Below are 25,974 nucleotides of genomic sequence, written 5' to 3'. Positions count from 1 at the left end.
CACAGTGACCCCGCTCAGTTCAGTCTCGAAGGGGGGAGAGATGTGACGATGTGACGCAGCAGGGAGGGGGGAGTGTTGACCTGGGAATGTGCCCTGGGGACGGGAGACCTGAGAGCCTGTCACCTGAGCCAGGAGGGGGAGGGGGAGGTGACACCTCTGCCCAGGAATGTGGACGGAGGCTGCAGCAGGGAACCTGCTCGGTGGGTTTAGTTTCAGTTTGGGGCTGGGTGGAGGAACACAGGGAACCCCAGGGCTGGGGTCTAAGGTCCCTGCTCCCCCAGAAGGACTTGACTGAGGGGTCCTGGGTGTACCCACAAGCTCTGTTTTGGACTGTGTTCCTGTTGTCCAATAAACCTTCTGTTTTACTGGCTGGCTGAGAGTCTCAGTGAATCCCAGGAAGAGGGGTGCAGGGCCTGGACTCCCCCACACTCCGTGACAGGGGCCACCACTGGAGGTCTGTGCCCCACTTTAGCTCTCTGTCAGCTCCCATAACTGAGCTATGCAAGAAGGGGAAGCCAGACAAGCTGGTCTGGACTGCGGACCAGGCAGTGCCAGAGGGCTCTCTGCACGCTGCAGGAGGATCTGGTCAAGGACCTGGTGCTGGGAAACCGAGACTTTGACAAGCCCTTTATGATGCTCACCGATGCCCCAGACACAGGGCTGGGTGCGGTGCCAAGGCAGGCCAATGCAAAGGGGGAGAAACACCCCATCATGTAGCTGAGCAGGAAGCTCCTGCCCCGGGAGCAAGGCTATGCGGCCATAGAGGAGACGTGACTGGCCATGGAGTGGGCTCCTGAAAGGCTGCAGCCGGATCTATTTGGGTGGCGCTTCACTGTGTACCCGGACCACTTGTCCTACCGTGCCTGCACCAGATGAGAAGGGCCAACGTCAAGCTCCTGAGGTGGAGTCTGTCCCTCCAGGAGTATGAGATGGGGGTGGTCCACGTTCAGGGGAGTGCAAATGTTATAGCTGATGCTTTGTCCTGGAGAGCGGGGCCTGAACTTCCCCAGGTCACTGGCTAAAGAAACCCCGCTCAGTTCGGTCTCGAAGGGGGGAGAGATGTTGCAAAGTGGGGCCTATGTGAGCCTATGTGAGTCTTACTGTTTTGCATGAATGCTGCATGTGCCTCTGTTTCCCTATGTATTGCACCAATGTCTGGGTGGTGGGAATAAGCGTGTGACTTTTGCGAGGGCTGCTCCAGCTGCCTGCATGGATGGTGTGGCTGCCCCTTCGTAACCTGAGACCCAGGAGGGGGATGCGACCAGGTGTCTCTCAGCCCAGAAGGGAGACAAAGGCTGGAGGAGGAGCATCGGGCAGGGCAGGTGCCAGGAAGCTGGAGCAAGTCGGTCTCGGCAGGCTTGGGGCGCAGGGGAAAGGCTTGTCTTCCTGTCGTTTAATAAACCTTCTGTTTTCCCGCCTGGCTGAGAGTCCCGTCTGACTGTGGAGTTGGGGTTCAGGGCCCTCTGGCTGCCCCAGGACCCCGCCCGGGCAGACTCACTGCAGGAAGCGCACGGTGGGGCAGGGGATGCTGAATGCTCCGAGGTCAGACCCAGGAATGCTGAAGCTGGGGAAGCTTCTTGCCCTGGGGACAGGCTGCTCCCAGAGAGGAGGCTCCCCGAGTCCTGCCCAGCTTCGCAGGGAGCAGTTCCCGAGCATTGCCCGGGGACCCCGTGACAGCCCCATGATGATGTCACATCATAATGTCTGCCTATTTTGATGATGTCACATTCTCAGGACATCACATCCAGGTGTCTGCACATATTGATGACATCATATCATGGGGCTGATGACATCACCACTTGGTGACGTGGTGTCATAGGTTGATGATGTCACCGCAGATGATGTTACACCAGGAAGACTGCCCATGTTGATGATGTCATGTCATGATGATGTCATTATTAGTCACTGACTGATTAAGACGTCACAATTAACTAAAATTGGGGCCGCGTGCGCCATAGCATGACGTCATGTCGCGCTCTGATGCGACTTCACCTCTGCGCCGCCAGGAGGTAGAACAGGCGCGAGAGGGCAGTACGAGGGCAAGGCGCATGCGCACTAGTAAGAGCCGCAAGCAGCACCCGTGGCGCATGCGCCGCGACCGAGCGGGGACCGTGCGAAAGAGGCGCGAAGGAACCACGCACGCGCCCCACTGCTCGGGCTAGACCGGGCGCTGCGCACGCGCACAATCCCTCGCTGGGCAACGGCGCCTGCGCAGAGCGGCTCGGAGGGCCGAGCCCACATAGAGCGGAGCGGGCGGCGCAGAGCGGTTCCACTTCCGGGGTCGCCGGAGTTTTGTTTCCGGGCGGGGGGGCAGCAGCGGCGGCGGCGGCGGCGCGCGGGGATGCCGGAGATCGGGATCCGCCATGTGGTGTCCGCGAGCAGCGCCGACCCGGTGCGGGGCAGCCCATTCCCGGGGGCGGGGCGGGGCCGTTCGGGGGGTCAGGTCTGGGTCGGCGAGACCACGACGGGACGGGAGAGACCATTCCCTGCCGGGGGGGGACGGGAGAGACCATTCCCCATGGGGGGGGCGGGGGCGGGAGAGCTGACTGGGAGAGACCATTCCCTGACGGGACGGGAGAGACCATTCCTGGGGGGGGAGAGACCATCCCCGGGGGTGTCCCGCCCCCCTGACGATCCCCCCCCGCATTCCCCAGACTCACTGCGCCGAGAACCTGCTCAAAGCCGACACCTACCGCAAGTGGAAGGCGGCGCAGGCGGGCGAGAAGCAGCTGTCGGTCATCCTGCAGGTGAGCCCCCCCCGCCCCCCCCGGTGGGGCCGGGACTCCTGGGTTCTGTCCCTGGAAGGGGGGGCAAGGGGGAGCCGGGACTCCTGGGTTCTGTCCCTGGAAGGGGGGGCAAGGGGGAGCCGGGACTCCTGGGTTCTGTCTCTGGGAGGGGACGGGGGTGCAGTGGTTAGGGTGTAGGGGGGAGCCTGGACTCCTGGTTCCCGGAGTGGGTTGGAAATGGGCCCTGGGTGGGCACCGCATCCCCGGCCCCTGACTCTCTCCCCTTCCGCCCACGGCAGTTCGAGAAGGAGGAGCGGATCCACAGCATCGACGTGGGCAATGAGGGCTCAGCCTTCGTGGAGGTGCTGGCCGGCAGCTCCGCCTCGCCCAGCGAGCAGGACTACGAGGTGAGGGGGAGGAAGCAGCGCATGCTGGGCTTTGGGGAACTCCCAGGTCTAAGGTGGGGGGCAGAGGGGTCGACCTGGTTCAGTGAGCCCTGTGGGGTGGGGCCCAGCTGAGCGACGGCAGGGGGCTTAACCGTTTAGGACTGTGGCGACGACAGGATTTGGGGTGGGGGGATGTCAGGGGTTTGCAGAGGCTTCTCTAAGCCCGGGTTCTCTTTTCCCCCCCTACCCCCGCAAGGTGCTGCTGGTCACCTCGTCTTTCATGTCGCCCTCGGAGAGCAAGGCTGGCACCAACCTCAACCGGGTCCGGATGTTCGGCCCAGACAAGCTGGTGAAGGCAGCGGCAGAGAAGAAATGGGACCGGGTGAAAATTGTCTGCACCCAGCCCTACACCAAGGTGGGACCCCTCCCGACCCTGGGACCCTCCTCTGCAGTACAGTCTGGTCCGGGGACCCCTCGCATACTGGCCAGGCAGGGGTGGAAGGGATTACACGTGGGTGAGTGAAAGCGGGCAGTGCAGAACAGTGGTGATGTCGTGATCCATTGTCAGTGCGACCTGCTCAAGCGGGGTGGGTGTGATGTTCCCCAGGGTACAGTCTGGAGTGGGGAACAGCTGTGTCCCCTTGGGTCTCTTTGACATTGCTTTGCCACCAGTCCTGGCCCGCTCACACAGCCTGCAGCATGCAAAGTCACCCCGAGCCGAGTTACAGGAACACTTTCCCAGCCATTCCTCAATTACACACTGGGCAGCACCCGCAAATCCTTAGTCCCGGCCTTGTCCCCCAGAAATGTGTGGCTTGTACTGCCCAGCACCCTCCTGGACAGCACGAGCTCATAGAAATCCCGTCAAAGGGAAGGTATTGTGCACCAGCCAAGTGGAGGTTCCCAAACACTTTGGTCCAAACACTCTGTTTTGAATGAAACTATTTGAGAAGGTTTTTACCTGCTGAAAGGTCGATTCCAATCGCTTACAAGTGATGAGACATAAAAGCCAGAATGGGGTGCAAAGAAAAATGACAGGAAATAAGCACGCAAGCTACTGCCTAATTTACCCCCTGAGTGGAGTTAAAAGCAAAAAAGGATTTTTCTCGCCAAAACTTGTAGTAGATTTCACAGGCTGGATTTCCTTTCAGCCTGGGACCCCCCACTTTGGTTCAGTGTCTTTCCAGGGAATACACTGATGTCATGAGCAGAGAGATGGGAGAGGTGAGGTAGAAGCCACTGTTTTTCATTCCTTTACCCCCCTCCCCCTGAGGATTACCCCACACCTTGTGTACGTGAGGCTTGAACCATCTCTGGGGCGAAATGTACATTTCTTATTCACACCTTCCCCCTGCCAGAGAACGGCTGCCTACCCGGCTGATAGTTTCTTAACACCTGGTGGGGTATTGCTCTGTCCTTTGTGGTCTCTGAAGAGCTAGTCTGTGGGCGCTCCCCAGAATCCTAACATATTTTAGTAACATCGTATAGTAAAAGTACGTAGTTTTACACTGTTACACACATTTTAAAAGGACAGTGATGTTCAGCAAATGATGAGTTTTCAGATGGTACCTCACAAAGCAGACTTTGTACGAAATATTTCATAACCTTATAAAAGTGCCTAAAATAGGGTACAGGGTGTCTCAGTGGGGGGGAGTGAGGTCTAGTGGTTAGACCAGGGGAGGCGGGCTGGGAGCCAGGACTCCTGGGTTCTCTTCCTAGTTCTGCCAATGGGTCACTTTCTTTCTGGCTGTTCTCCCCATAGACCCTAGCATATGGGCTGTCTTTTGTGAAGTTCCACTCGCCACCCGAAAACAATGAAACCCAATCAAAATCTGCCTCCCCGGTGAGTAACAGCTTTGGTGGTGCCCCTCAATCCTGCTAGCCCAGCCATGGACTCCCCCCTCCCCTCCCTCAGCTCTGCCAGTGCCCCTCACTCCCGACCTGCAGCCCCCTGCTAGCCCAGCCCTGGGCTCCCCCCTCCCCCAAGCTGTGCCAGTGCCCCTGACTCCTGACCTGCAGCCCCAACTAGCCCAGCCCTGTGCATCTCTCTCCGTACAGAAGGTGACCAAGCTGGGCCAGTTTAAGGTGAAGGACGAGGACAGCAGTTCTGCCTCAATGAGGCCCGGGGCCCTGTTCTTCAGCCGAGCTAGCAAACCGCTTCTCACACCGCCCAGAGGTACTATGAACTCCTGGAGGGGAGCTGGGGGTCGGGGGGGGGGGTCCTAGTGGGATAGAATGGGGTGGGGGCTGGGAGCCACGACTCCTGGGTTCTCTGCCCGGCTCCGGGAGGGGTGTGGGGTCTAGTGGTGAGTGCTGGGAGCCAGGGCTCCTGGGTTCTCTCCACAGCTGGGTGTGCTGGCTGTCTGCCTAGGTTACCCAGAGATGCCGGTTTCCAGGGGCTGTCCCCTGCCCTCTGTGGTATGTCTGGTTAGCTCTGGCTCCGTGGGCTGCTGCTGTGATTTGTGGCTGTGACGTCTCTTGTCTGCTCTTCCGTGCAGCCCCGCAGACGGAGGAACCATCCCCAAGCTACGCCGTGGCCACCCTCCAGGCCAGTACACCCAGCGCCGCCTCCTCCCCCTCCCCACCCGCCGCAGAGAAACCCACCGCCAGGACCTCCCCGAGCCGCGCTGCAGCCTCCCCCAAGGTACAGTCCTCTCGGCCGGGCGCGGCCGCTCCCTCGCAGTGGCGGGGGCTGCTGGAACCCGGGGGCCAGTTCCTGTGTCCTCCCCTGGCAAAGGGGATTGGTAAGAGCCGCGAGAACAAAGAACGGCTTGAAAATCCCCCCGCAGAGCAAGTGACGCCAGGAACTTGACCCGTTCGGTTTAACCCAGGGAAGGCTCCCGGGAGCCGCGATCCCGTCTCTATTCACACTGGGAATAAGGCATCAGTGCTCACCAGGGAAGGCAATGAATCATTGGGACAAGTCCCCAAGGGGCACGGGGGATTCTCCATCCCAGGCAGTTTCTCAGTTGAGACAGGGGGTTCCTTGGTAAGATCGACCCTAGGAGTGACTGGGGGGCCGGTCTCTGGCCTGGGCTGTCTGGAACGGGCTGACGGGCACAGGTGGCCCTGCTGGCCTGGGAATGTAGTCATCTATATGAACCCTGGCGTCCGGGCCGGCTCCCATCACTGGGGACTACATTCTGGTACCCACAATCTGCTGCATTGCAGATTTGCTTGGGTACAGGGTTCTCCTTCACGTTTTGTCTTAAAGCTGCCACATCTCAGCACCCGGTGAGGGGTCCCTGTATAAACAGCCCCCGCAGTGGTGGCTGCGTTCAGGAATCCAATGCTGATCGTACCAGTTTATCTTTCGCTCCTGATCCACTTCTTCTCCCTCAGGATCCGGCTCCCACCAAGAGGAAGTTTGAGTTCAGCAAGGAGAATTCGGCCCCCCCCTCCGCTCGGAAGCCTGACCCCGAGGCCCCACACTCCATGCAGCCAGCCCCCAAGAAGCCCAAAGGTGAGAGGGGACTCCTGGTTCTCTCCCCAGCTCTCTCCATAGTATACAGTGTGACGGGTCTACAGTATCACGGGTCGAGGTCTGTTGCTACCTTAAGGGCCAGAGAAGGCGGGGGGGGGGGGGTACAGTGTAAGGAGGGGAGGGCAGATCTGTCACTCATTTGGCCGGGTGTTTCAGTTGGCTCAGGTGTCCCAGTAGGTGGGTGTTATCATGAACCCCCCTATTGTCCTCCCCCAGCCCCGGAGCCACCCCCCAGCAGGCTGCCGGCCCACAAGAAGCAGCCGAAGGAGCCGTCGCCGGAGGGGGCAGGGGAGGATTTTCATAGGCTCCTGCAGGGGACGGTCTTCGTGCTGAGCGGCTTCCAGAACCCCTTCCGCTCCGAGCTGCGGGACAAGGCGCTGGAGATGGGCGCCAAGTACCGGCCCGACTGGACCCCCGACAGCACCCACCTCATGTAGGTACTGCCAACTCCCTGCCCCCGCCAGGCCGGTACTGCCCAGTCAGCCTGATTGGACCCCCGACTGCACCCACCTCATGTGGGTACCGCCGGCTCCCTGCCCGGCCAGACAGACTAGACCCCCGACAGCACCCACCTCATATCGGTACTGCCGGCTCCCCACCCCGCCTGGCTGGTACCGCCCGACTGGATCCCGGACAGCACCCACCTCACGTAGATACCGCCGGCTCCCTCCCCCTGCCCGGCCGGTACCGCCCGGCCAGCCCAACTGGACCCCCGACAGCACCCGCCTTATCTAGGTACCCCCGTCTAACCACTAGACTCCACTCCCCACCCAGAGCTGGGGAAAGAACCCAGGAGTCCTGATGCCTTGATCTACCTCTCTCTGATCTCCCTTCTGCTTCCCTCTCCCCCAGCTGTGCCTTTGCCAACACCCCCAAGTACAGCCAGGTGAAGGGGCGCGGGGGCACCATTGTGCGGAAAGAGTGGGTGCTGGACTGCCACCGGGCCCGGCGGCACCTGCCCTGCAAACGGTGAGGAGGGGGCACCCTACATCCAGTGGGTCTGGGGGGCCATCCAGGAGGTATCAGCACTGGCTGGGGCTTGGGGGGTTATATGCTATCGGGGTCAGATGGGGAGCAAGACTGGTGGGGGAGGGTGCTGGGGGTCATTCATGGGCGGGGGGGCAATCAGTGATGGCTGGAGCCCAGGGGGTTCAGTCCTGTTGTAGGGGACTGCAGGGGGGTGGGGGGGCTCCAGGGGGTACACTCGGATCTCCCTGGGGCTGGGGAGCAGCGCTTGGCTGAGGGGATAACCGAGCGGTGTCCCTGGGCAGGTACCTGATGGACGGTCCGCCTGCCTCGGCCAGTGAGGAGGAAGACGAGAGTGAGGAAGAGCCGCCCGCCCGGCCCCACAAGACCCCCTCCCCCCGACAGGTAGGGGGCGTCAGATGGGGCAGGGCCTGGCTCTGGGAGGGGAGTGGGGTGGGGCTGGGAGCCAGGACTCCTGGGTTCTCTCCCCAGCTCTGGGAGGGGGGTGGGGTCTAGCTTCCCAAGCCCCTGCCCCCATTACACCACCTTGCACAGACCCCCCCCTGCCCTCGGACCTTTCTCTTGCAGAGAGCCGGGCTGCTTAGCTCCAACCACCAGGGCAAGGCGCCTGCCAGGGCCCTGCCACCTCAGGGTGAGTCCTCGGGGGAGGAGACAGAGCCCGGCACATCCTGGGCCAACGCCGGCAACTCGCGGGCCAGGGGGGAGAGCTCCCCGGCCTCCACGGACAGCGGGGAGCCCGCAGGTAGGGAGAGAATCCAGGAGTCCTGGCTCCCTGCCCCGGGAGGTATCCCACAATGCTGTGGGGTGGCTGGGACTGATTTCCCGTGCTGTTCTCCAGGGGCGAGAGAGAGCGGGGAGGGCGACTCCGGCGACACAGACGACGAGCTGAGGAGGTGGGTACAGCAGAGCTTGGCCCCCGGTGAGTTGGGGGCGAGTACCACTTGGCCATGGGGGCTGATCCAGAGAGGGGGTGGGGACAGGAGGGATGGGAAAAGGGCCTCAGGGGGGGATCCGCCCCCACCCCCCCGGTGCTCTTTCTGGGGAGGGACTCCTGGGTTCTCTCTGTAGCTCAAGGGAGTGGGGTGTAGTGATTAGAGCAGGGGGGCTGGGAGCCAGGATGCCTGGGTTCTCTCCCTGGCTTTGGGAGGGGGGTGGAGGTGAGGTAGGGCAGGGGGTTCTGTTGCTTCAGCAGAGGAGCGGGAGGGGTGTCACCCCCTGGCTGACCCACGCTCCCTGATGTAGGGTGGAGGAGGAGCACCGCAAGAAGCAGCAAGCGGGTCGGGAGGCAGCTCCGGACCCCGATGACGACCCCTATGGTGGGTCTACAGATGAGAACACGGATGTGGAGGAGGAGCCGGATCAGCCCATCCCGGAGCTGCCTGGTATGTGGGGTGGGACATGGCACCTTTTCCTTCCAGGGACCTCTGGCTTCCATCCGGCCTCATGGGGGGAACTGGCTCTCTTGGGTGGGGGGCGAAGGGGCACGGGGCCTGTCTCCTCTAGGGGATGGGTAACCGCTGTTAACAGTGAGTTTGAGTAAAACACATGAAGGAGATTGTTACTATCCTGCGGCAGGGAGTCCCACAGGTGAACACCGTACGACTCTGACAGGGAGACACCCTAGCGGTTTTCGAGCATCCCGCTCTTTACATGACCCCTTTCCTCCTCCTCCTCCTCTCCAGATTTCTTCGTGGGCAAACGCTTTTTCCTCTATGGCGAGTTCCCCTCCCAGGAGCGACGCCTCCTGAATCGCTACATCACGGCGTTCAGCGGGTGAGGGGTGAAATCCTGCTGGGTGGGGGGTAGCTCCCGAAGTCCCATTTGTAGTTATAAAATTCTCCTTCACTGCTGTCCTAGGCGTGATCTGTTTCTGGGAGGTTGTTAAACAGCCTCTGTGCCCCACCCCAGAGACAGCTGCATCTCTGTGCTGGACACACGTCTGTGTTCAGCGAGCAATTCTTTATAATCGATGGGGGACGGATGGTGGGTCGGAGCGAGGGGCGCGGGCAGAGCTGGGGGGAGCCGGGGGGACAGATGGTGGGTCGGAGCGAGGGGCGTGGGCAGAGCTGGGGGGAGCCGGGGGGACGGATGGTGGGTCGGAGCGAGGGGCGCGGGCAGAGCTGGGGGGAGCCCCGTGGGGGTGCGGGTCGGAGCGAGGGGCGCGGGCAGAGCTGGGGGGAGCCCCGCGGGGGCTGCGGGTCGGAGCGAGGGGCGCGGGCAGAGCTGGGGGGAGCCCCGCGGGGGCTGCGGGTCGGAGCGAGGGGCGCGGGCAGAGCTGGGGGGAGCCCCGCGGGGGCTGCGGGTCGGAGCGAGGGGCGCGGGCAGAGCTGGGGGGAGCCCCGCGGGGGCTGCGGGTCGGAGCGAGGGGCGCGGGCAGAGCTGGGGGGAGCCCCGCGGGGGCTGCGGGTCGGAGCGAGGGGCGCGGGGTTCTCACTGATGATGCCGTCCTGCCCCCAGGGAGGTGGAGGGCTACATGAACGAGCGGGTGAACTACGTCATCACGGCCCAGGAGTGGGACGACACCTTCGAGGAGGTGAGAGAGCTCCCCCCGTTCTCCCCCTGCCCCCCAGCATCAGAATAGCGACCCCTAATGGATGAGGTGCACGTGTCCTCCCCTGGAGCGGGCAGGGGGCTGGCTGGCTCTGTGGGGCCAGGAACGGGACACGGGGCCTTTAACCTGTTTGTTGCATTTGGGTGTTTAATGCAGGGTGTAGAGTAGAGTCTGTGGAGCCAGGACTCCTGGGTTCTGTCCCTGACTGGGACGGGAGTGGGGTCCAGTGCCTCAGGTCAGGGGGGAGCTGGGAGCCAGGACTCCTGGGTTCTCTCCCCAGCTCTGGGAGAGGAGTGGGGTCTAGGGGCTTAGAGCAGGGGGGCTGGTCAGATGCTCTTCTGGGCTTGGCCCTCACTTCCCTGCCATCGCCCACCGCAGGCTCTGAACGACAACGCCAACCTCTCCTTCGTCCGCCCCCGCTGGATCTACACCTGCACCGAGCGCCAGCGGCTCATCCCGCACCAGCCGTACGTGGTGGTGCCGCAAGCATAGGGCGGCGCTCGCAGATCCCCCCAGCGCAGGGTGGCGCCGGCGCAGCCTCGGGGCTGGGAGCCCTGCTGGGTACGGACGACACGCTGGGCGGGGCGGCTTTAGCTGTTCCGGCCCCTGCCTGAGCCTCCTGTTCGCATCAGCGTCAACTGCAGGGGCTGAGCTGGGCTCTGTGCCGGGGCAGGGCCGCCCCACATGTACCCACCCCCGCAGCTGATCTGACTCCTCCCCCAGCCAGACTCCCTGTTCCCCTCAATATAACCCTCCCCCCAATCTGTGAGGCGCCCTCACCACCCATCCCCTCAACCTCCTTTCCGCCAGCGCTGTCGCTTCGACCGGTTGGGTTAATCCTGGATTGACTCTGCTTCTCGCCATTCGCCCGCCCTACAATCACATCCCTTTGAACGGGTGTCTGCATCCGCCAGACCCCCCGTGTCCAGTCCCCTTCACCTGCGTGGGCCCCCTTTTCAGTTAAACCCATGTGACTTGTGCTGGACAGAGTCTGTGACTGGGAGGGAGGAACCCACGGGGCGGGGTTAGATGCTAAACTCCAGAGAATTTACAAACCGAGATGAAATGCAGGAAACCTTCCCTCCCTGCCTTACCGCCCTGGGAACGGTGCAGCCAGGGACCGCTTGGCACCGTGAATTTTCACCGAGCCACGGCGGTGGGTGAGTTCAGGTCTTGCCATTTGACTGCTCTAGGCAAGGAAATTAAGCTGGTTAGTTTCCTTCTCTCCCTGGTCAGTTTCAGGCTGGGGGGAGGGGGACCTAGGTGGGTGTGTCTGGTCAGTTTCAGCCCTGGTCAGTTTCAGGGTTGCTGTGTGCCTGTCTCCATGGTTTCCCTTTCTCCTGCCCTAGATCCTGGGATGCTGTTTGTATTGGGGGGGGAGCTCTTTTCTACAACATTTTTCTTTGAGCAAAATAAATGGCTTTCAGGTGAAGCTTGGTTTAAAAACTCCATTTAACAGGGGGGTGGGTCTGGTCTTGCTGAGGCCCTGGCCTGGGCCCCACACTGAATTTAGGCTGCAGTCCTGGGCTCCCTCCTACACAGCACAGTGGAGGAATGGCCCTGGGGCATGCTAGGGACCCTGCTCTATCCCAGTGGGATTCTTTGAAAGGGCCCCACATTGTCCTTCGAAAGGAGACGTGCTGCTGAGCCTGTGCCCCCATAAACCCACATCCCCCAGGGAGCTGCTGCGGAAAAGGTACTGGCCCTGCTGCCATGAACTCGAACACCCCCCCCTGCACTTGTTCAGGGAGCGGCCTCTGTATTGAAACTCAGGACACGCGTGTGATGAGCGGAGGCATCTCGCTGAACGGGGCTGGAGCTACTGCTCCACCCCTCAGCTGCTCTGGGTCTGCGTGACCCCTATCTCCAGCCGTGGAGTCATAACCCATCCATTCTCCCTCTGAGCCGTAGCCAGGGGTGGGGGTCTCCGCATGTTCTGTCTGGCCTGGGCAGGGGAATCCAGCAGGGGAACTCTCTCTCTTGTACCCCACAGTGCTTTCCTGACTCAGACCAGCCAGGGGGAGAAGAGAGGGTGTGGGGGTCCTGAGCCAGAGCCCAGCCCAGCTGCTCCCCACACCACCTGGGGGGCCCTGTCCTTTGCTGCATGGCCAGTGTGTATCTTTCCTAATTAAACCTGTTAACGAGCCCAGCTGTGGCCCCCTTGTGTTGATCTGACCCGACAGCTGCTAGCGAGTGGCAGAAACGAAGCAGTGGGGCTGATAGCAGGGCTGAGAGAGACCGAGAGGTAGGTCCATGAACGGAGCCGGGGGGAGCCCAGGGCTGTTATAGCAGGGGGCTGTGGGTTGGAATTGAGGGGCACTCACAGACCGGGGAGGGGCCTGTTGAGCTGGAGTCTGGAACCTTTTTGGAGGGGCGGGGGGCGTTGTAGAGAAGTTGGGCTTTGGGGGAGTTCAAGACTTCCCAGGGGGTGCTGTGTGTAAGATTGGGGGAGGGGGCCGTCAGCCCCTCCAGCAGAGGATGGACAGACGGTCATTACTTTTTTTAGATTAATGTACCAAAAAAATAAAATGAGCGAATTTCCCCCCTCCCCCCCGTCCTGTCCTCCTCATGGGGTGCATATAATACGCTGGAAGACGCTTCTATAACAGGGATCAACCCTGCCCCATGGCTTCATCCCCTTTCCAGCCGCAGCAGCAGGTTGGGTTTGGGGTGCTTATAATCTACAGGACCCAGAAAACATCTCTGACTTGTACAGAGGGAGAGCAGGGGGCTGCGGGTCAGGAGTGAGGGGCACTGGCAGAGCTGTGGGGGGGCATCTCAGGGCTGGGATAACAGGGGGCTGCAGGTCAGGATTGACTTTTGAATGAAAATCTGTCACCCCAGTATGAAATGGACCATGAACTCCGAGGGCATTAATTTCCTATCACTAGAAACCCAGCCCTCAAATGCCAGATGTTTTTAAACCTCAAAATTTCTACCCAGCTATTTATCCCCCTCAAGGGTGATTTATTTTTACTCTGTTTAGTATTTTCTTTCTCTCAATTCTTTTTGCAGATTGGTTAAATTTCACCTACATGTTTAAAATTAAAATCTGGGTAAAGTTATTTTTGTTACTTGACTTTTTTTTTAACCTGCTACAGAAATTTCCCAGTTCACAATTTATCTTTATTATTTTTCTTATTTCTTTTCCGTCACATTCGTTCATCTGATTAATTTTACTGCGTGACTATCGATTTGTACCCAACACATTGTCACCTGGTTATAATAATTGGTAACTGATCGCTGATATCATCCAAGATCTGTTGAGAATGTATAGTAAGAATTCATACTTATTAATAATTAGGAACTAATGGTTAATGTGTAATTAGGCTTGACAATTTGAGTTTTATCATTTTTGACATATCCATTTTTAAAGCATTTTAAATTTTTTTACTGATTTAAATGTTCGCTGTTGCGGGAAGTTATGGGGCAGTCACGCAACAGGGCGGGTCAGACAATAATTATTGAATGACTAAACGTTGATTTTAAAAAGTGAAAGCTTTATACCTGTTAAAACACACATACCCTGAAATCCAGCTCCACTCCGTTCCCCAGCCGCGCTGGTCTCACGTCGCCCGTCTGGACATTTTGATCATCATCAATAGAAAGATTTTTTCCATCGGTTTCCATGGGTGCGGTGAAATTGACTTTTATCGATGTTTACTGATAAAAAATGAGCCCTTCCAAGGCTAGGTATAACATAGCTCGTCAGAGTTGGTTAAACGTGCAATCTGGGTTTTACAACAAAATGTTAATAATTAACACAACCAATTGGTCAGTTATCCTGTCTCTGGCAAAGTCTTACAGCCAGCGGTCAGTCCCCGCAGCAGGAAAATGGGGAACTCAGCGAGGATCTTCGAAGCAGAAAAGGCGTCGAGTCCATAAAGAGGAGTGAGGCGTGACCTGCGGTAGGAGGCTGGCTAGCACAGTGACAAGTCAGAACTACGAGTCGGTAATTGGGCCTGCAGCGTGTATGGCTCCAAATGCTGGGGACGGAGCAAGCAACCGGTGCAGATCTTGCAGAGAATGGTAATAAACCCATTCAGCTAGACCCTGGGGGTAACGAGGACGAATTTGTGCTCGGAACAAACGAATTCGGGGAAGGTGGCACCAATTCTAGAACCGCGGAGGGGATCCAGGCTTGGACGGTTTGGCCGGGGGAAGGAAGATCGGAAGAACAGCCAGGGAACGGGGGGGTTCAAGTTAGACGTGGCAGGTAAAAGCTGGGTTGGAAGAGCCAACGCTAGCTGGACTTTGATGAACAGCAGCGTTTCTGAGGAACTGCTCCAAGACAGACTGGAATGGAGACGAGGCAGCGCCAGGGAGACGGGCCTGAGGCAAGGAGAAGAATCAAATCGTTTATCATCTGTAACAGAAAATATTAGTGGTGTTTAATACAGAGAGTGAGTATCAATTGCTGATTTATAATTATTGATCATTACTAATAATTAAGACTGATTTCGTCATGGAATCTGTGACTTCCAGCGACCTTCGTGACTTCAGCCTGCGGTGGTCGGGAGCTGCGGGTCCCCTGCTGCCCGCGGGGACAGGGAGCTGTGGGGTACCTCTACTGCCTCTGGCAGCCCCTACAGCCCCCAGCTGCGGTGGGGGAACCCCCGAGCTCCCAGCCGCCATGGGCCCCCAGAGCTGCGGGCGGCAGGGGTACCCCGCAGCCCCAGAGCAGCTGCCCGCTTCAGGCAGTGTGGGGACCCACCGATCCCCGTTTTGTCCAGGATATTTTTAGTAAAAGTCAAGGACAGGTCACAGTTTCCGTGAACTTTTCTTTTTTGCCCATCACCTGTCCCTGACTTTTACTAAAAATATCCCTGATAAAAGCTTAGTCTTGCTACTAATGTATCATTTAGAACATAAAGTATTTTAATATATCCTGAATAGTGCCCAATTTATAATAATTACTAATTTATCATTTATAAAACAAAGTAGTGTGTTTAATATATAGTCCCTGATTTATTACTAATTTATCACTTATGATATAAAATGTTATAAATGATAAATAGTAGTAATCATTTAGTTATATAATTGTATTAATTATTAGAAATGATTGATATTATTTAACATATATAATATACTTTATATTATAAATACATTTGTAATTTATTATAAATTAGATATTGTATTTAAAATGTAGTAATTGATGATTATCATATCATTTATAAGTATTATCGTATTGTTAGTTAACATAATATTATAAATTAGAGATTGTACAACAATAAACACAGACCCCGGCCGAGAGCGGGGGCCCCCCGCGCCGGGGCGCTGCACAGACCCCAGCCGAGAGCGGGGCCCTGTAATGAATGATGTCATTTGACCAATTATCGATGGTTTCCCGGTCCCCCCAGTCCGTATGGTGCTGTCCCTCAGGCATTTCGCTGGCGTCACCTCACTGTCATGCACCAATAGTCCAGCCTGGCCTGCATGTCACCAGCAGCAGCTGGAATTTAGTCCTCTGGGTGGGATTTGGGCCCAAGAAGCGGGAATCCAGTCTCGGGGGCCAGATTCAGGCCAAGATCGGGGTGAGCAAAACCGGCCTGGGATTTACACAGGGGAAATGCCCTGGTGTGAATGAGAGAGGGAGTGTCCCCAGAGCGATGGCCAGTTCCTGCCCGCTGGGGCTCTGGCCCCATTGACACCCCGCCCAAGATACAAACGGGGCCAAAACCGACCCTTGTGTTACAATTGGCCATCGTCCCTCTGGGCACCAGTCCCCCTTCCGGCTCCCCAGCCCCACGTCTCTATACCCCCATCCCCTTATACCTCTATCCATCCCATGTCCTCTGTCCCTCCATCCATCTCCCTACACCCCCATTCCCCCTGCTCACCTGTCCCCACCCCTGTTCACCTGTCACATTCCCCCCCCCCCCCCAGCCTGCCCCAGCCGCTGGTCTCTGTCCTTCTCCAGCTGGTCCCTCAGACCCGCTGGCCCGGGGTCATGGGCACAGTGCAGGCAGCTGCAAGGAGCGGGGCAGTGTCAGGGCTGTGCATGGGGCCCACCTCTGCCACCATGTCAGGGTTCCCTTCCCACTCTGAACTCTGGGGGACAGATGTGGGGACCAGCATGCAAGACCCCCTAAGCTTATTTTTACCAGCTTAGGTTAAAAACTTTCCCAAGGCACAAATTCCACCTTGTCCTTGAACAGTATGCTGCCACCACCGAGTGGTTTAGACAAAGAATCAGGGAAAGGACCACTTGGCATTCCTGTTCCCCGAAAATAGCCCCCCAAGTCCCTTCACCCCTTTTCCTGGGGAGACTTGAGAATATCCTAACCAATTGGTTACAAAGTGAACACAGACCCAAACCCCTGGATCTTTGGACACTGAAAAAAAAAATCAATCCGTTCTTAAAAGAATTTTATTTAAAAAAAAAAAAAAAAAAAGAAAAGGTAAAAATGCCCTCTGTAAAGTCAGGTTGGAAGATAACTTTATAGGGTAACAAACGATGCACAAAACACAGAGGAACCCCCCCAGAGCCTTAGCTTCAAAGTTACAACAAAACCGGGATAAACCTCCCTCCAGCAAAGGGAAAATTCACAAGTTGAGAAAACAAAGAGAAACTAATCCACCTTGCCTGGCTGTACTTAGAATTTCTGTAATAGGAGAGGCTGGTTCAGAAGGGTTTGGAGGACATAGACTGATGTCCGGTCCCGCTTAGTCCCAAGCGCAAAGGAACAGCAAGACAAAGAACCCAAAACAAAGGCCCCCCCCAGATGTGAAAGGATCTTTTGTCCCCATTGGTTCCTTTGGTCAGGTGCCAACCAGGTTATTTGAGCTTCTCAACCCCTTACAGGTAAGGAGGAATTTTAGGCTACCCTTATGGTTATGCCAGGGCCGGAGTTAGGGGGACCTGGCTAGACACACACACCCACCCCACCGGGGGGAGCCCCCAGCCCCACAGAAGTCCCATAGATCCAGCCCCACGTACTGACCCCATATACCCTCAATCCAGCCCCACATCCCTCCATCCAGCCACATAAGCCCACATCCCCACTCCCCCATCCACCCCATCTATCTATGTAGCTTTCTCCCCCCCACCCCACCATGCACATATCCACATATCCCCCAGATCCAGCCCCACATCGGACCCCGCCTACCCCTCGATCCTGTGCCATATACCCCTCCCAGTGCTCCCCCCCAGATCCAACCCTGTTTTCATCTCCCCTCCTGCTGCCCCCTCCCCGCCCCCTCTCCCCCCAAAGACTTGTTCTCAGTTCATCTCCTCACTGGAATATTGGATGGGTCGCTGTGGGTCAGGATGGAGCACGTGGGGGGCCCTGATCTTAGTCTGGGTCTGTGCAGCGCCCGGAGTGACGGGCCCTGATCTTGGTCGGGGTCTGGGCAACACCTGACGCAACGGGGCCCTGATCTCGGTCGGGGTCTGTGCAGTGCCCAGCATGGTGGGAGCCTTGATCTTGTTCCCTAGCTTGATCAGCACCTTTAGGTGCTAAAGTCAAGCTGCCCCTCCCAATGCAGGACCCTTTCCTCCACTCTCCAACAGCCCGGCTTGGCCGATGGAATATTTGCTGCTTCCCTCCAGAGACCTGTAATCTGAATTTTTCTTGTTCAAAGAGGCCAGAAAAGAAAACCGGGGCAGGCAGCAAAAGAGTGAGAGAAAGCAACCCACTGTCTGGAGACGGGCAGTATTAACCCTTTAATCCTGAGAAATGAGGGTAACAAAGATGGGACAGACGTATGTAGACGGGTAGGTTTCTCCTCAGGGATCCCACTCTAAAGGGTGCAGGACTGGCGGGCCATCAAGAGCCCTGGCTCTGGTTGGTTTGGGACGTGCAGAGGGGAGAAGGGAAAATCCCGTGTCTGAGGCTGTCAGGGCAGAGCTGGTGGCAGGGGTGGGATAAGCTGAGGGGCGTGGAATATCTCAGCCCTGTAATGAAGCGTTAACTGGAGTTGTTTGCATTTAATTTCCCTAGGATTTTCTATTTGTCAGCTCGGGCATGCAGGCTCCCAGCTCCCCGAAGGGGTGGCTGAGCCCTGTTTCACAAGAGGGGAGGTTCACCCTTATACGGGGACCGCGTGCCTCCTAGGACTCCTGGGTTCTCTTTCCAGCAGCAGAAGGGGAGGGTGGCTTGTGGTAGTTGCCAAGGAGTCAGGACTTCTGGGTTCCATTCCTGCCTCTGGGGCTTGATTCCCAGCCCCCTGCTGCTCTAACCACTAGACCCCACTCCTCTCCCAGTGCCAGGGAGAGAACCCAGGAGTCCGGGCTCCCAGCCCTCCCCCAGTTCCCACTCCCCTCCCAGAGCCAGGGAGAGAACCCAGGAGTCCTGGCAGAGCATGGGGAGGGGACAATGTAGGAGGCTCAGTGAGGGAGGGGGGCAAATCCTGGGGTGAATTCCTGGGGTTGGGGGCAAATCCCAGCGGGAAGGGGGGTAAATATCGCGGGGGGGGGGGAATCCCCAGGGAACGGGGCGGACGCAGCAGAATCCACCGAGAAGGGAGGGGGAGGAGGGAGGAGCCGCCGCCGGACGCAGCCGAATCAACCCAGCCGGTGGGAGGGGCCAGGAGCAGGGAGCGAGCGCTGGGCTATACCAAGTGCCCGCACGGGGGCGCATGAGGGCTCCCCCTTCGCGCGCCCCCCTGGTTTCTCTCACCAGCTCGGGCGAGGGACACAATTCATCGTGCCAACGCGCGGTGGCTGTTCTTTCTATGCGTCAATCCCCGCGCCCCCCCCCGCCGCAGCTCCCAGCAGCAGGCTGTTCCAGGCTCGGTCTCCCCTCCCAGGCACACGGGGCTGGGTAGCCAGGGTCTCTCATGAGCCACGGGGCTGTGCAGCAGGATGGTTTGTTGATGGTGGAGTATCTGGGCATCCCAGTTTGTTTATTGTAGGGTCTCCTGTGCATGCTGGGCTGCAAGGTCTCGTTTGTTTATTGTAGGGTCTTCCGTGACCACTGGGGTCGCACGGGCTCATTTGTTTATTGTAAGGTCTCCTGTGAGCACCAGGGCCGCAGAGTCCTGTTTGTTTACTGTAGGGTCTCCTGTGAGCACTGGTATGTTTGTTTACTGTAGGGTGTCTCACGTGCACTGGGGCTACAGACACTAATGTGTTATCTGTTGGCTCTCTCCAGAGTTCTGGGGCTATGCACGCTCCCTTGCTCCGTGGAGGGTAACTGGGCAGAGTGGTTTGTTTATTGTGGGGTCTCTCTGGAGACCTTGGATTGCATCGCCTAGGGTTATTGCTGTAGGGTTGCTTATGAGCTCTGGGCGGCCGGGCATGCTGTTTATTCTAGGGTCTGCCCTGAGTACTGACACTGCACACGCTGGCTTATTATCGTAGGGTTTCCCTCCGCTCAGTGGCTTTGGCTCGACATTTTATTTTAATTTCTGTCAGAAAAGATCATTGATGGAGCAGATAAATACAGAAAACAGCCTGTGGTGGGGGGCGAGGGGAAGAGAAGGGTTAACTCCCAGCACCCCTGGTCTAACCACTAGACCCCACTCCCCTCCCAGAGCCAGGGAGAGAACCCAGGAGTCCTGGCCCCCGGCTCTAACACATTAGAGCTCACCAGCCAGCTGCTTCTTGAAAAGCAAAAAAACGCGGGATTGGGAGCAGGGGAGCAACGATGTGAAATCCTAGAGATCAGGCTGATTGCTGGAGGAGGCGCCTGGCTGGCCAGTGACCAGGGCTTCCTTGACAAGATAGGGGGGCTCCATTGCGGGGAGGGGTGATAGTTCTGCCCACGGTGACTGTCACCGCCCAAAATGGCTGAAAGGAGGGAAGAGTTCAGCGCTACTGTAATTACACTGCAAGGGCAAAGGAAGGGGGTTGGGAGCCAGGACGCCCGGGTTCCCTCCCCAGCTCAGGGAGGGGAGTGGGGTCTAGTAGTTAGAGCAGGGGGCTGGGAGCCAGGACTCCTGGGCGTTGTTCCTTTCCCTCCCCCCTCCATCATGGCATCGGTTGCCAGCTGGCAAATCTCTCCCTCCCAGATATAATCAGCCCCCAGCAGGAGTTACCGTCTCGTCACACCCAGCGGCTCGGGCTCCTCAGCCCTGCACCCAGCCATGTTATTGCCACGGCAGGTTCCCAGCCTGCTCCCGGGGGCCCCAAATCATCCCCCTGCCAGAGCCCACACAGGCCTAGTAGCCAGGAGGGAATGATTGCCTCATGCCCCCTGGGAACCCAACAGGCAACGGGACTGCACAGAATGCACTCATCTCTAGAGAACCCAGGAGTCCTGGCTCCCAGCCCCCCTGCTCTTACCATGAGATCCCACTCCCCGCCCAGAGCCGGGGAGAGAACCCAGGAGTCCTGGCTGGCAGGCCTGCCACACCCCTTTAACGACTGGAGCTCACACCCAGTACTTAGAGCCAGGGGCTGGGCTTGGAGTCCTGACTTGTGCCCTGGGAACGAAGTCCATATGGCCAAGACAACAAACAATGTCGTTGTCACTCCCCCCCCCATCCCTATCCCGACCCCCGGCGCTGAGCTGCTCCGTGGGTTTCTAACCCTCTCCCAGGTGGGCTGCGGGCGCCTGTCCCGGAGGAAAGGGCTGGCAGGTGAAGGGTTAATCTCAGCTGCTTCTTTGGCAAAGGGCAGAGACCAGCCGGACAAGAATCTTCAAGGACAGTTAAAGTCCCCTGGTCCTTGCCCACTGCCCCCCACCCTGCTCTAACCACTAGACCCCACTCCCCTCCCCAAGCTGGGGAGAGAACCCAAGAGTCCTGGCTCCCAGCCCCACCCTGCTCTAACCACTAGATCTCACTGCCTTCCCAAGAGCCCAGCAGAGAACCCAGGAGTCCTGGCTCCCAGCCCTGCCCCTGGCGCTCGCCCCTTCCACCCCTCTGCCTTAACGGAGCCCTGGGGAGAGAGCCCAGGAGTCCTGGCTCCATACCCCACCCCACCCCTTTCCACTAGGTGATGCGGCCTCCCCTATATCTGGCATTTGTAGGGTTAATAAGATGAACAGGAAATGAAACTACCAGCCTGGGAGCTGTCCTGCAGAATGGACCAATCAGGATAGGGATTGCGACCTTCATTTGCATATTTAAAGGGGACTCGATCTGTAGCTGTGGGCCCAGTGTTGTACCCTCTTCCATGTGTTTGCTAATTGTCCTTGGAAGACCCTACAGCAACAAAGCAGTGCAACTAACAGGTTGCAGGGGGTAAATCTTTACTGTGTGTGGGTGTGTGTTTCCAAAGAGGCTGACCTGTGAGTGCTTGTGTCTTGTTCTCGGTGCACCTGGGGTATGCCAGCGGGACTGTAGCCCCGTGTGGCTGCATGTGTGTGACTGAGTGTGTGTGTGTAAGTGTAACCCTGTGTACATTGTGAGACAGAGAGGGGGACTCTGGATATGTGTGTAACCCAGTGTGTGTTGAATTGTATCTCTGTGTGTGTGCGCATGTGCCAGGGCTGCTGTGTGTATAATTGTATTCCAGGGAGAGTGTGTGTCTATGAGAGGGACTTGTGTATGTATCTGGAACCCTGTGTGTAATTATATCCCTGTGTGTATATGCGTGGCACTCCATGTCTCTGCGCACATGTCTCTGTGTGTGGGTGTTACCCTTCCCTAGTGTGTGTATTTGTTTGTGTTAACCTTCCCGTGTGTGTGTGTTACCCTTCCCTAGTGTGTGTGTATGTGTGTGTATCTGTTTGTGTTAACCTTCCCTAGTGTGTGTGTATTCGTGTGTAGATCTGGAACCCTGTGTGTAATTATATCCCTGTGTGTACATGTGTGTCACTCCATATTTCTATGCACGTGTCTGTGGGTGGGTGGGTGTTACCCTTCCCTAGTGTGTGTATCTGTTTGTGTTATCCTTCCCGTGTGTGTGTGTTACCCTTCCCTTCTGTGTCAGGGGCATCTCTATGTCCAGGGACCCAGCTTTCTCTCTCCCCCTCCCCCCGCCCCGTGCAGCTGGCCCTTTAAGGGCTCCAGGCTCCCTGTCCCCGCCCCCTTCCGTCCTCCCCAACCCCTGGCATTTAAAGGGCCCGTCCCCGCAGCTGGCACCAGCGCAGCGCCCGCTGCCCCGGCCATGTGGTTGTCCCGGAGCCGCCCTGCAGCGGCCGCTGCCCGGCGCGCCCTGGCCCAGAGACCCTACTGCACCCGCCGCGCCCAGCGCCAGGGGCTGCTCTTCCGGCAGGTGAGCCCCGGGCCGGGCCTGGGAGCTGCGAGCCAGGACTCCTGGGTTCCCTCCGTGGCACTGGGAGGGGAGTCGGGGCTGGTGGTTTGAGCAGGGGGGCTGAGAGCCAGGACTCCTGGGTTCTCTCCACAGCTCTGGGAAGGGAGTGGGGTTTGATAGTTAGAGCGGGGGCGGGTCTGCGAGCCAGGACGCCTGGGTTCTCTCCCTAGGTCTGGGAAGGGAGTGGGATCTCGTGATTAGAGCAGGGGGGCAGGGAGCTGGAACTCCTGGGTTCTCTCCCCGGAAGAAAGTGCTCTGGCAGTCAGGAAATCCCAGCCCTCGTTATTGCTGGTCTGATCAGATCCTTGGTGCTGTAACTTCCCCGCCCTGCTTGCGGGGTTCCTGACTTCCTGTCCTGCTCCCAGGGCAAAGGGAGCCTGGAGCTGGGAATGACTGATGGGGCAGGAGGGATAGCACCAGATCCATGGGTAGAACCCAGGAGTCCTGGCTCCAAGCCCCCCTGCTCTAACCACTAGACCCCACTCTCCTGCCGTTGCTAACTGGATCTCCCCTCCACAGCTCTTTGAGCCCGTGAGCTGCACCTACACCTACCTGCTCGCGGATCTGAAGACCAAGGAGGCGGTTCTGATCGACCCGGTTCTGGAGACGGCCAAGCGGGACGCGGAGCTGGTGGGGGAGCTGGGCCTCAACTTACTGTACGCAGGTGAGAGCAGCCCTGGGAGGCAGGTGGAGAATGGGACACGGGGCCTTTCCCCTCTCGGGGGCACCGGCCCTGATCTGGCCCCAGGGCAGGGACCGGCTGGCGGGGCAGGTGGGGAGCGGGTCAGGTTCCCATCTGTAAATCCCTGGTTCTGCTCCACACAGCCAACACCCACTGCCACGCAGACCACATCACGGGCACCGGGCTGCTGAAGACGATGCTCCCAGGCTGCCGCAGTGTGATCTCCCAGGACAGCGGGGCCTTGGCCGACATCCTCCTCCGTGAGGGCCACGCCCTGGAATTCGGGGCCTTTGTAAGTCACCTGGGCACTGGGGCTGGGAGTCTGGACTCCTGGGTTCTCTCCCCGGCTCTGGAAGGGCAGGGGGGTCTAGTGATTAGAGCGTGTGTGTGTGTGTGTGGAGGGAGGGGGACTTGGGAGTCAGGACTCCTGGGTTTCTCCCCAGAGCTGGGAGCTGAGTGGGGTCAGAACAGGGGGGTTGTGAGGCAGGATTCCTGGGTTCTCTCCGCAGCTCTGGGAGCAGAGCAGAATGGAGTCAGAGTAGGGGGCTGGGAGCCAGGACTCCTGGGTCCCATGAAGAGGTCATGTCGCTGGCTCCCCCTGTCTGCAGGCCCTGGAAACCCGCTCCACCCCCGGACACACGGACGGCTGCCTGACCTACGTGCTCAGTGACAGGACCATGGCCTTCACCGGGGACACCCTGCTGATCCGGGGCTGCGGCCGCACCGACTTCCAGCAGGGTGAGGGCGAGCTGGGGTGATGGGGAGGGGGGTGTGTGTGTGTGTGTGTGGGGGGGGTTCATGTGTTACCGGGGGAGGGGTTTCTTGGAGGGCTGGTGAATGGTTACTGCTGGGACAAGAGGGTGCATCCCTTTGATATGATGGTGACCGCCATGGCGATGGTGACAACAGCTGGGCATGACCTGGAGGTGCCATGGTGAGGGGTGGGGGGGTGCATTATCTCTTGGACATGATTGGTAGTTGCCATGGAGGTGGAGGGAGCATCTCTGGGTTCACCTCCTCGTCCCCATAGCCCTGGGGAACATGGCTGCTGGTTGCCAAGATGATGGCAGTGGGTGCTGGGGCGATGATGGGGGTGCCATGCCAGGGAGCTTTGGCCAGGTAGTGCCAGGGGTGGCTGGGGTGCCGTGCCAGGGGGTTGGCTGTGTCCCCCACCCCATGGTAACCAGGCCCCATTTCTCTCCGCCCTGCAGGCTCCCCGGAGACCCTGTACCGCTCCGTGCACGAGAAAATCTTCACGCTCCCCGGAGACTGTCTGATCTACCCCGCCCACGACTACACGGGTGAGTCCGAGCGCGGCGCTAGGGGGCGCTGTGCTGCAGGGGGCAGGGCTCAGTGGGGCAGTCAGGGCTGGCCCCGATGCCCCAGCCCGACACTAGGGGGCGCTGTGCTCCAGGGAGCCGGGTGGGGGGCCCGCAGGGGCGTTGTGCTGCAGGGGTGGGGCTCCCCCTGCTGGTGCTGTTTCTCACCTGCCCCCTGGCGCCCCCTGCAGGCCAGACGGTGTCCACGGTGGAGGAGGAGAGGACCCTGAACCCCCGACTGACCCAGAGCTGCGAGGCCTTTGTCCAGCTGATGAACAGCTTGAACCTTCCTCAACCCCAACAAATTGGTGAAGCTGGGAGCCAGGACGCCTGGGTTCTCTCCATGGGCTGGGAGGGAGAAGGGTTGGTGGGTTAGAGCAGCGGGGGGCTGGGAGCCAGGACGCCTGGGTTCTCTCCTGGGGCTGGGAGGGGAGTGGAGTCTAGTGGTTAGAGCGGGGGGGTGGAGTTATCCCAGCTGAGGGCTGGCAGGGGGCGTAGATGAGGCCAGGGCCCCTATCGCTCTGTCTAATGTGTCTGTTTTTTCATCCTCTGCAGATTTTGCCGTTCCAGCGAACCTCAAGTGTGGGATCCAGGATGCAGCGACTTAGCCCAGCCCTCTTTCGCTAATGCCACGCCCCCTTGTATTAAGCCCCACCCACCTCATCATAGGGCACACCTTCTCATTGACCCTTATGATGATGGAAGGTCCTTTGGCCTGGGGCTGGCTGTCCCTGACTCTCACTCTGGTCCCTCCCTTAAGCGAAATCTGGGGGCTCCCTGTTTGGGGTCCTGAGTGGGAGGGTGCATCCCTTGACTGGGGAGGGGGTTAATGATCTTCAGCCATGGCAGCTTCCCGACCCCCCTCCCCTCCCCTCCCCGCCCAGTCTGGCATTAGGGAGTTTGCACCTTCCTCCGCATTCACTGTGGGGTGGGGGCTTCCCGCTAGCCTCCCCTGGGGAGCAAAGGCCTCCCCCCTTCCCTGAGCCTGGTGTGCAGGCAGCAGGGAACCCCTGCAGCCAGCATTGGGGTCCGAGAGAGACCCCAGGCCCCCATATTCTGCATTTGAATAACGGGGTGCCTGGGCGGACCCTGCTCAGTTCTGTCAGGCCCTGCTTCCCACCCTGTGCCTGAATTGGGGGGGTCCCATCCACGCTGCAGGGCTCCCTCCACTTGCTGTTTGCACCAGCTGGACTGTCTCTGCTCTGTGGGGCGTCGGCACCAGTGGGCCTAGAGCTGGGAGCGGGTGTCCCCCACTCTGGGCTGGGAGGGGGGGCCCTCTTTATGAATGGGGCTCAGTCTTGGGGAGGGAGGGGGTTGGAAATGAACCACTGCTGAGAGAATAAAGTTGTGCTGGACCCCTCGGAATCGTGTTTGCTTCCCAAGGCGGGATGCTGGGTGAGATGGGCCCATAGGGCCACCGTGTTACTGCAGGTGCCCACCAGAGGGTGCTGCTCCCTCACTTTCCCAGGCCTGTTCCCGGGGTTTGCTCTCCCCCATAGACCCCAGGGGGCCCAGACCCCCTCACCTCCTGCCCCAGGAACAGCTGCAGGAGCCTGCACGTGGCCTTGGCCCAGAGAAAGGGCAAGAGGGAAGGAGAATCAGCTTTCCCCCCCCCACCCCTGAGAGCTGAACTCGCCACCCCCCCCATTCCTTCCTTCCTTCCTCCCGTCCTGCTAGTTCTTTCCTTTTCCCTT

At 58.8% G+C, this 25,974-nt stretch overlaps 1 protein-coding gene across 4 annotated transcripts; it reads left to right on the top strand.

The window, feature by feature from the left end:
* The first annotated feature begins 2,266 nt into the window (after positions 1-2,266).
* LOC141977172 (persulfide dioxygenase ETHE1, mitochondrial-like) lies at positions 2,267-25,538 on the top strand. Of its 4 annotated transcripts, XM_074938518.1 has the most exons (22): positions 2,267-2,392; positions 2,655-2,747; positions 3,026-3,133; positions 3,369-3,527; positions 4,875-4,955; positions 5,171-5,288; positions 5,611-5,756; positions 6,455-6,575; positions 6,813-7,029; positions 7,449-7,565; positions 7,868-7,967; positions 8,151-8,325; positions 8,422-8,476; positions 8,826-8,965; positions 9,266-9,356; positions 10,041-10,116; positions 22,799-22,943; positions 23,105-23,253; positions 23,570-23,699; positions 24,173-24,262; positions 24,472-24,588; positions 24,836-25,538. In XM_074938518.1, the coding sequence occupies exons 1-22, from the start codon at positions 2,342-2,344 to the stop codon at positions 24,886-24,888; spliced, it is 2,532 nt and encodes an 843-aa protein (XP_074794619.1). In that variant the 5' UTR covers positions 2,267-2,341; the 3' UTR covers positions 24,889-25,538. The 4 variants fall into 4 exon arrangements, with proteins under 4 accessions (XP_074794619.1, XP_074794622.1, XP_074794623.1 ...); XM_074938521.1 differs by lacking the exons at positions 2,267-2,392; positions 2,655-2,747; positions 3,026-3,133; ... (11 more) ...; positions 9,266-9,356; positions 10,041-10,116 and adding an exon at positions 18,888-18,954 and having other exon boundaries at positions 24,836-25,531; XM_074938522.1 differs by lacking the exons at positions 2,267-2,392; positions 2,655-2,747; positions 3,026-3,133; ... (11 more) ...; positions 9,266-9,356; positions 10,041-10,116 and adding an exon at positions 18,926-18,943 and having other exon boundaries at positions 24,836-25,531.
* Positions 25,539-25,974: the final 436 nt, after the last annotated feature.

Source organism: Natator depressus, chromosome 24 (genome assembly GCF_965152275.1).
Source record: "Natator depressus isolate rNatDep1 chromosome 24, rNatDep2.hap1, whole genome shotgun sequence".
NCBI lineage: Eukaryota > Metazoa > Chordata > Testudines > Cheloniidae > Natator > Natator depressus.
Note: the sequence above shows the minus strand (reverse complement) of the source record. Positions and strands in the feature narration are given on the sequence as shown.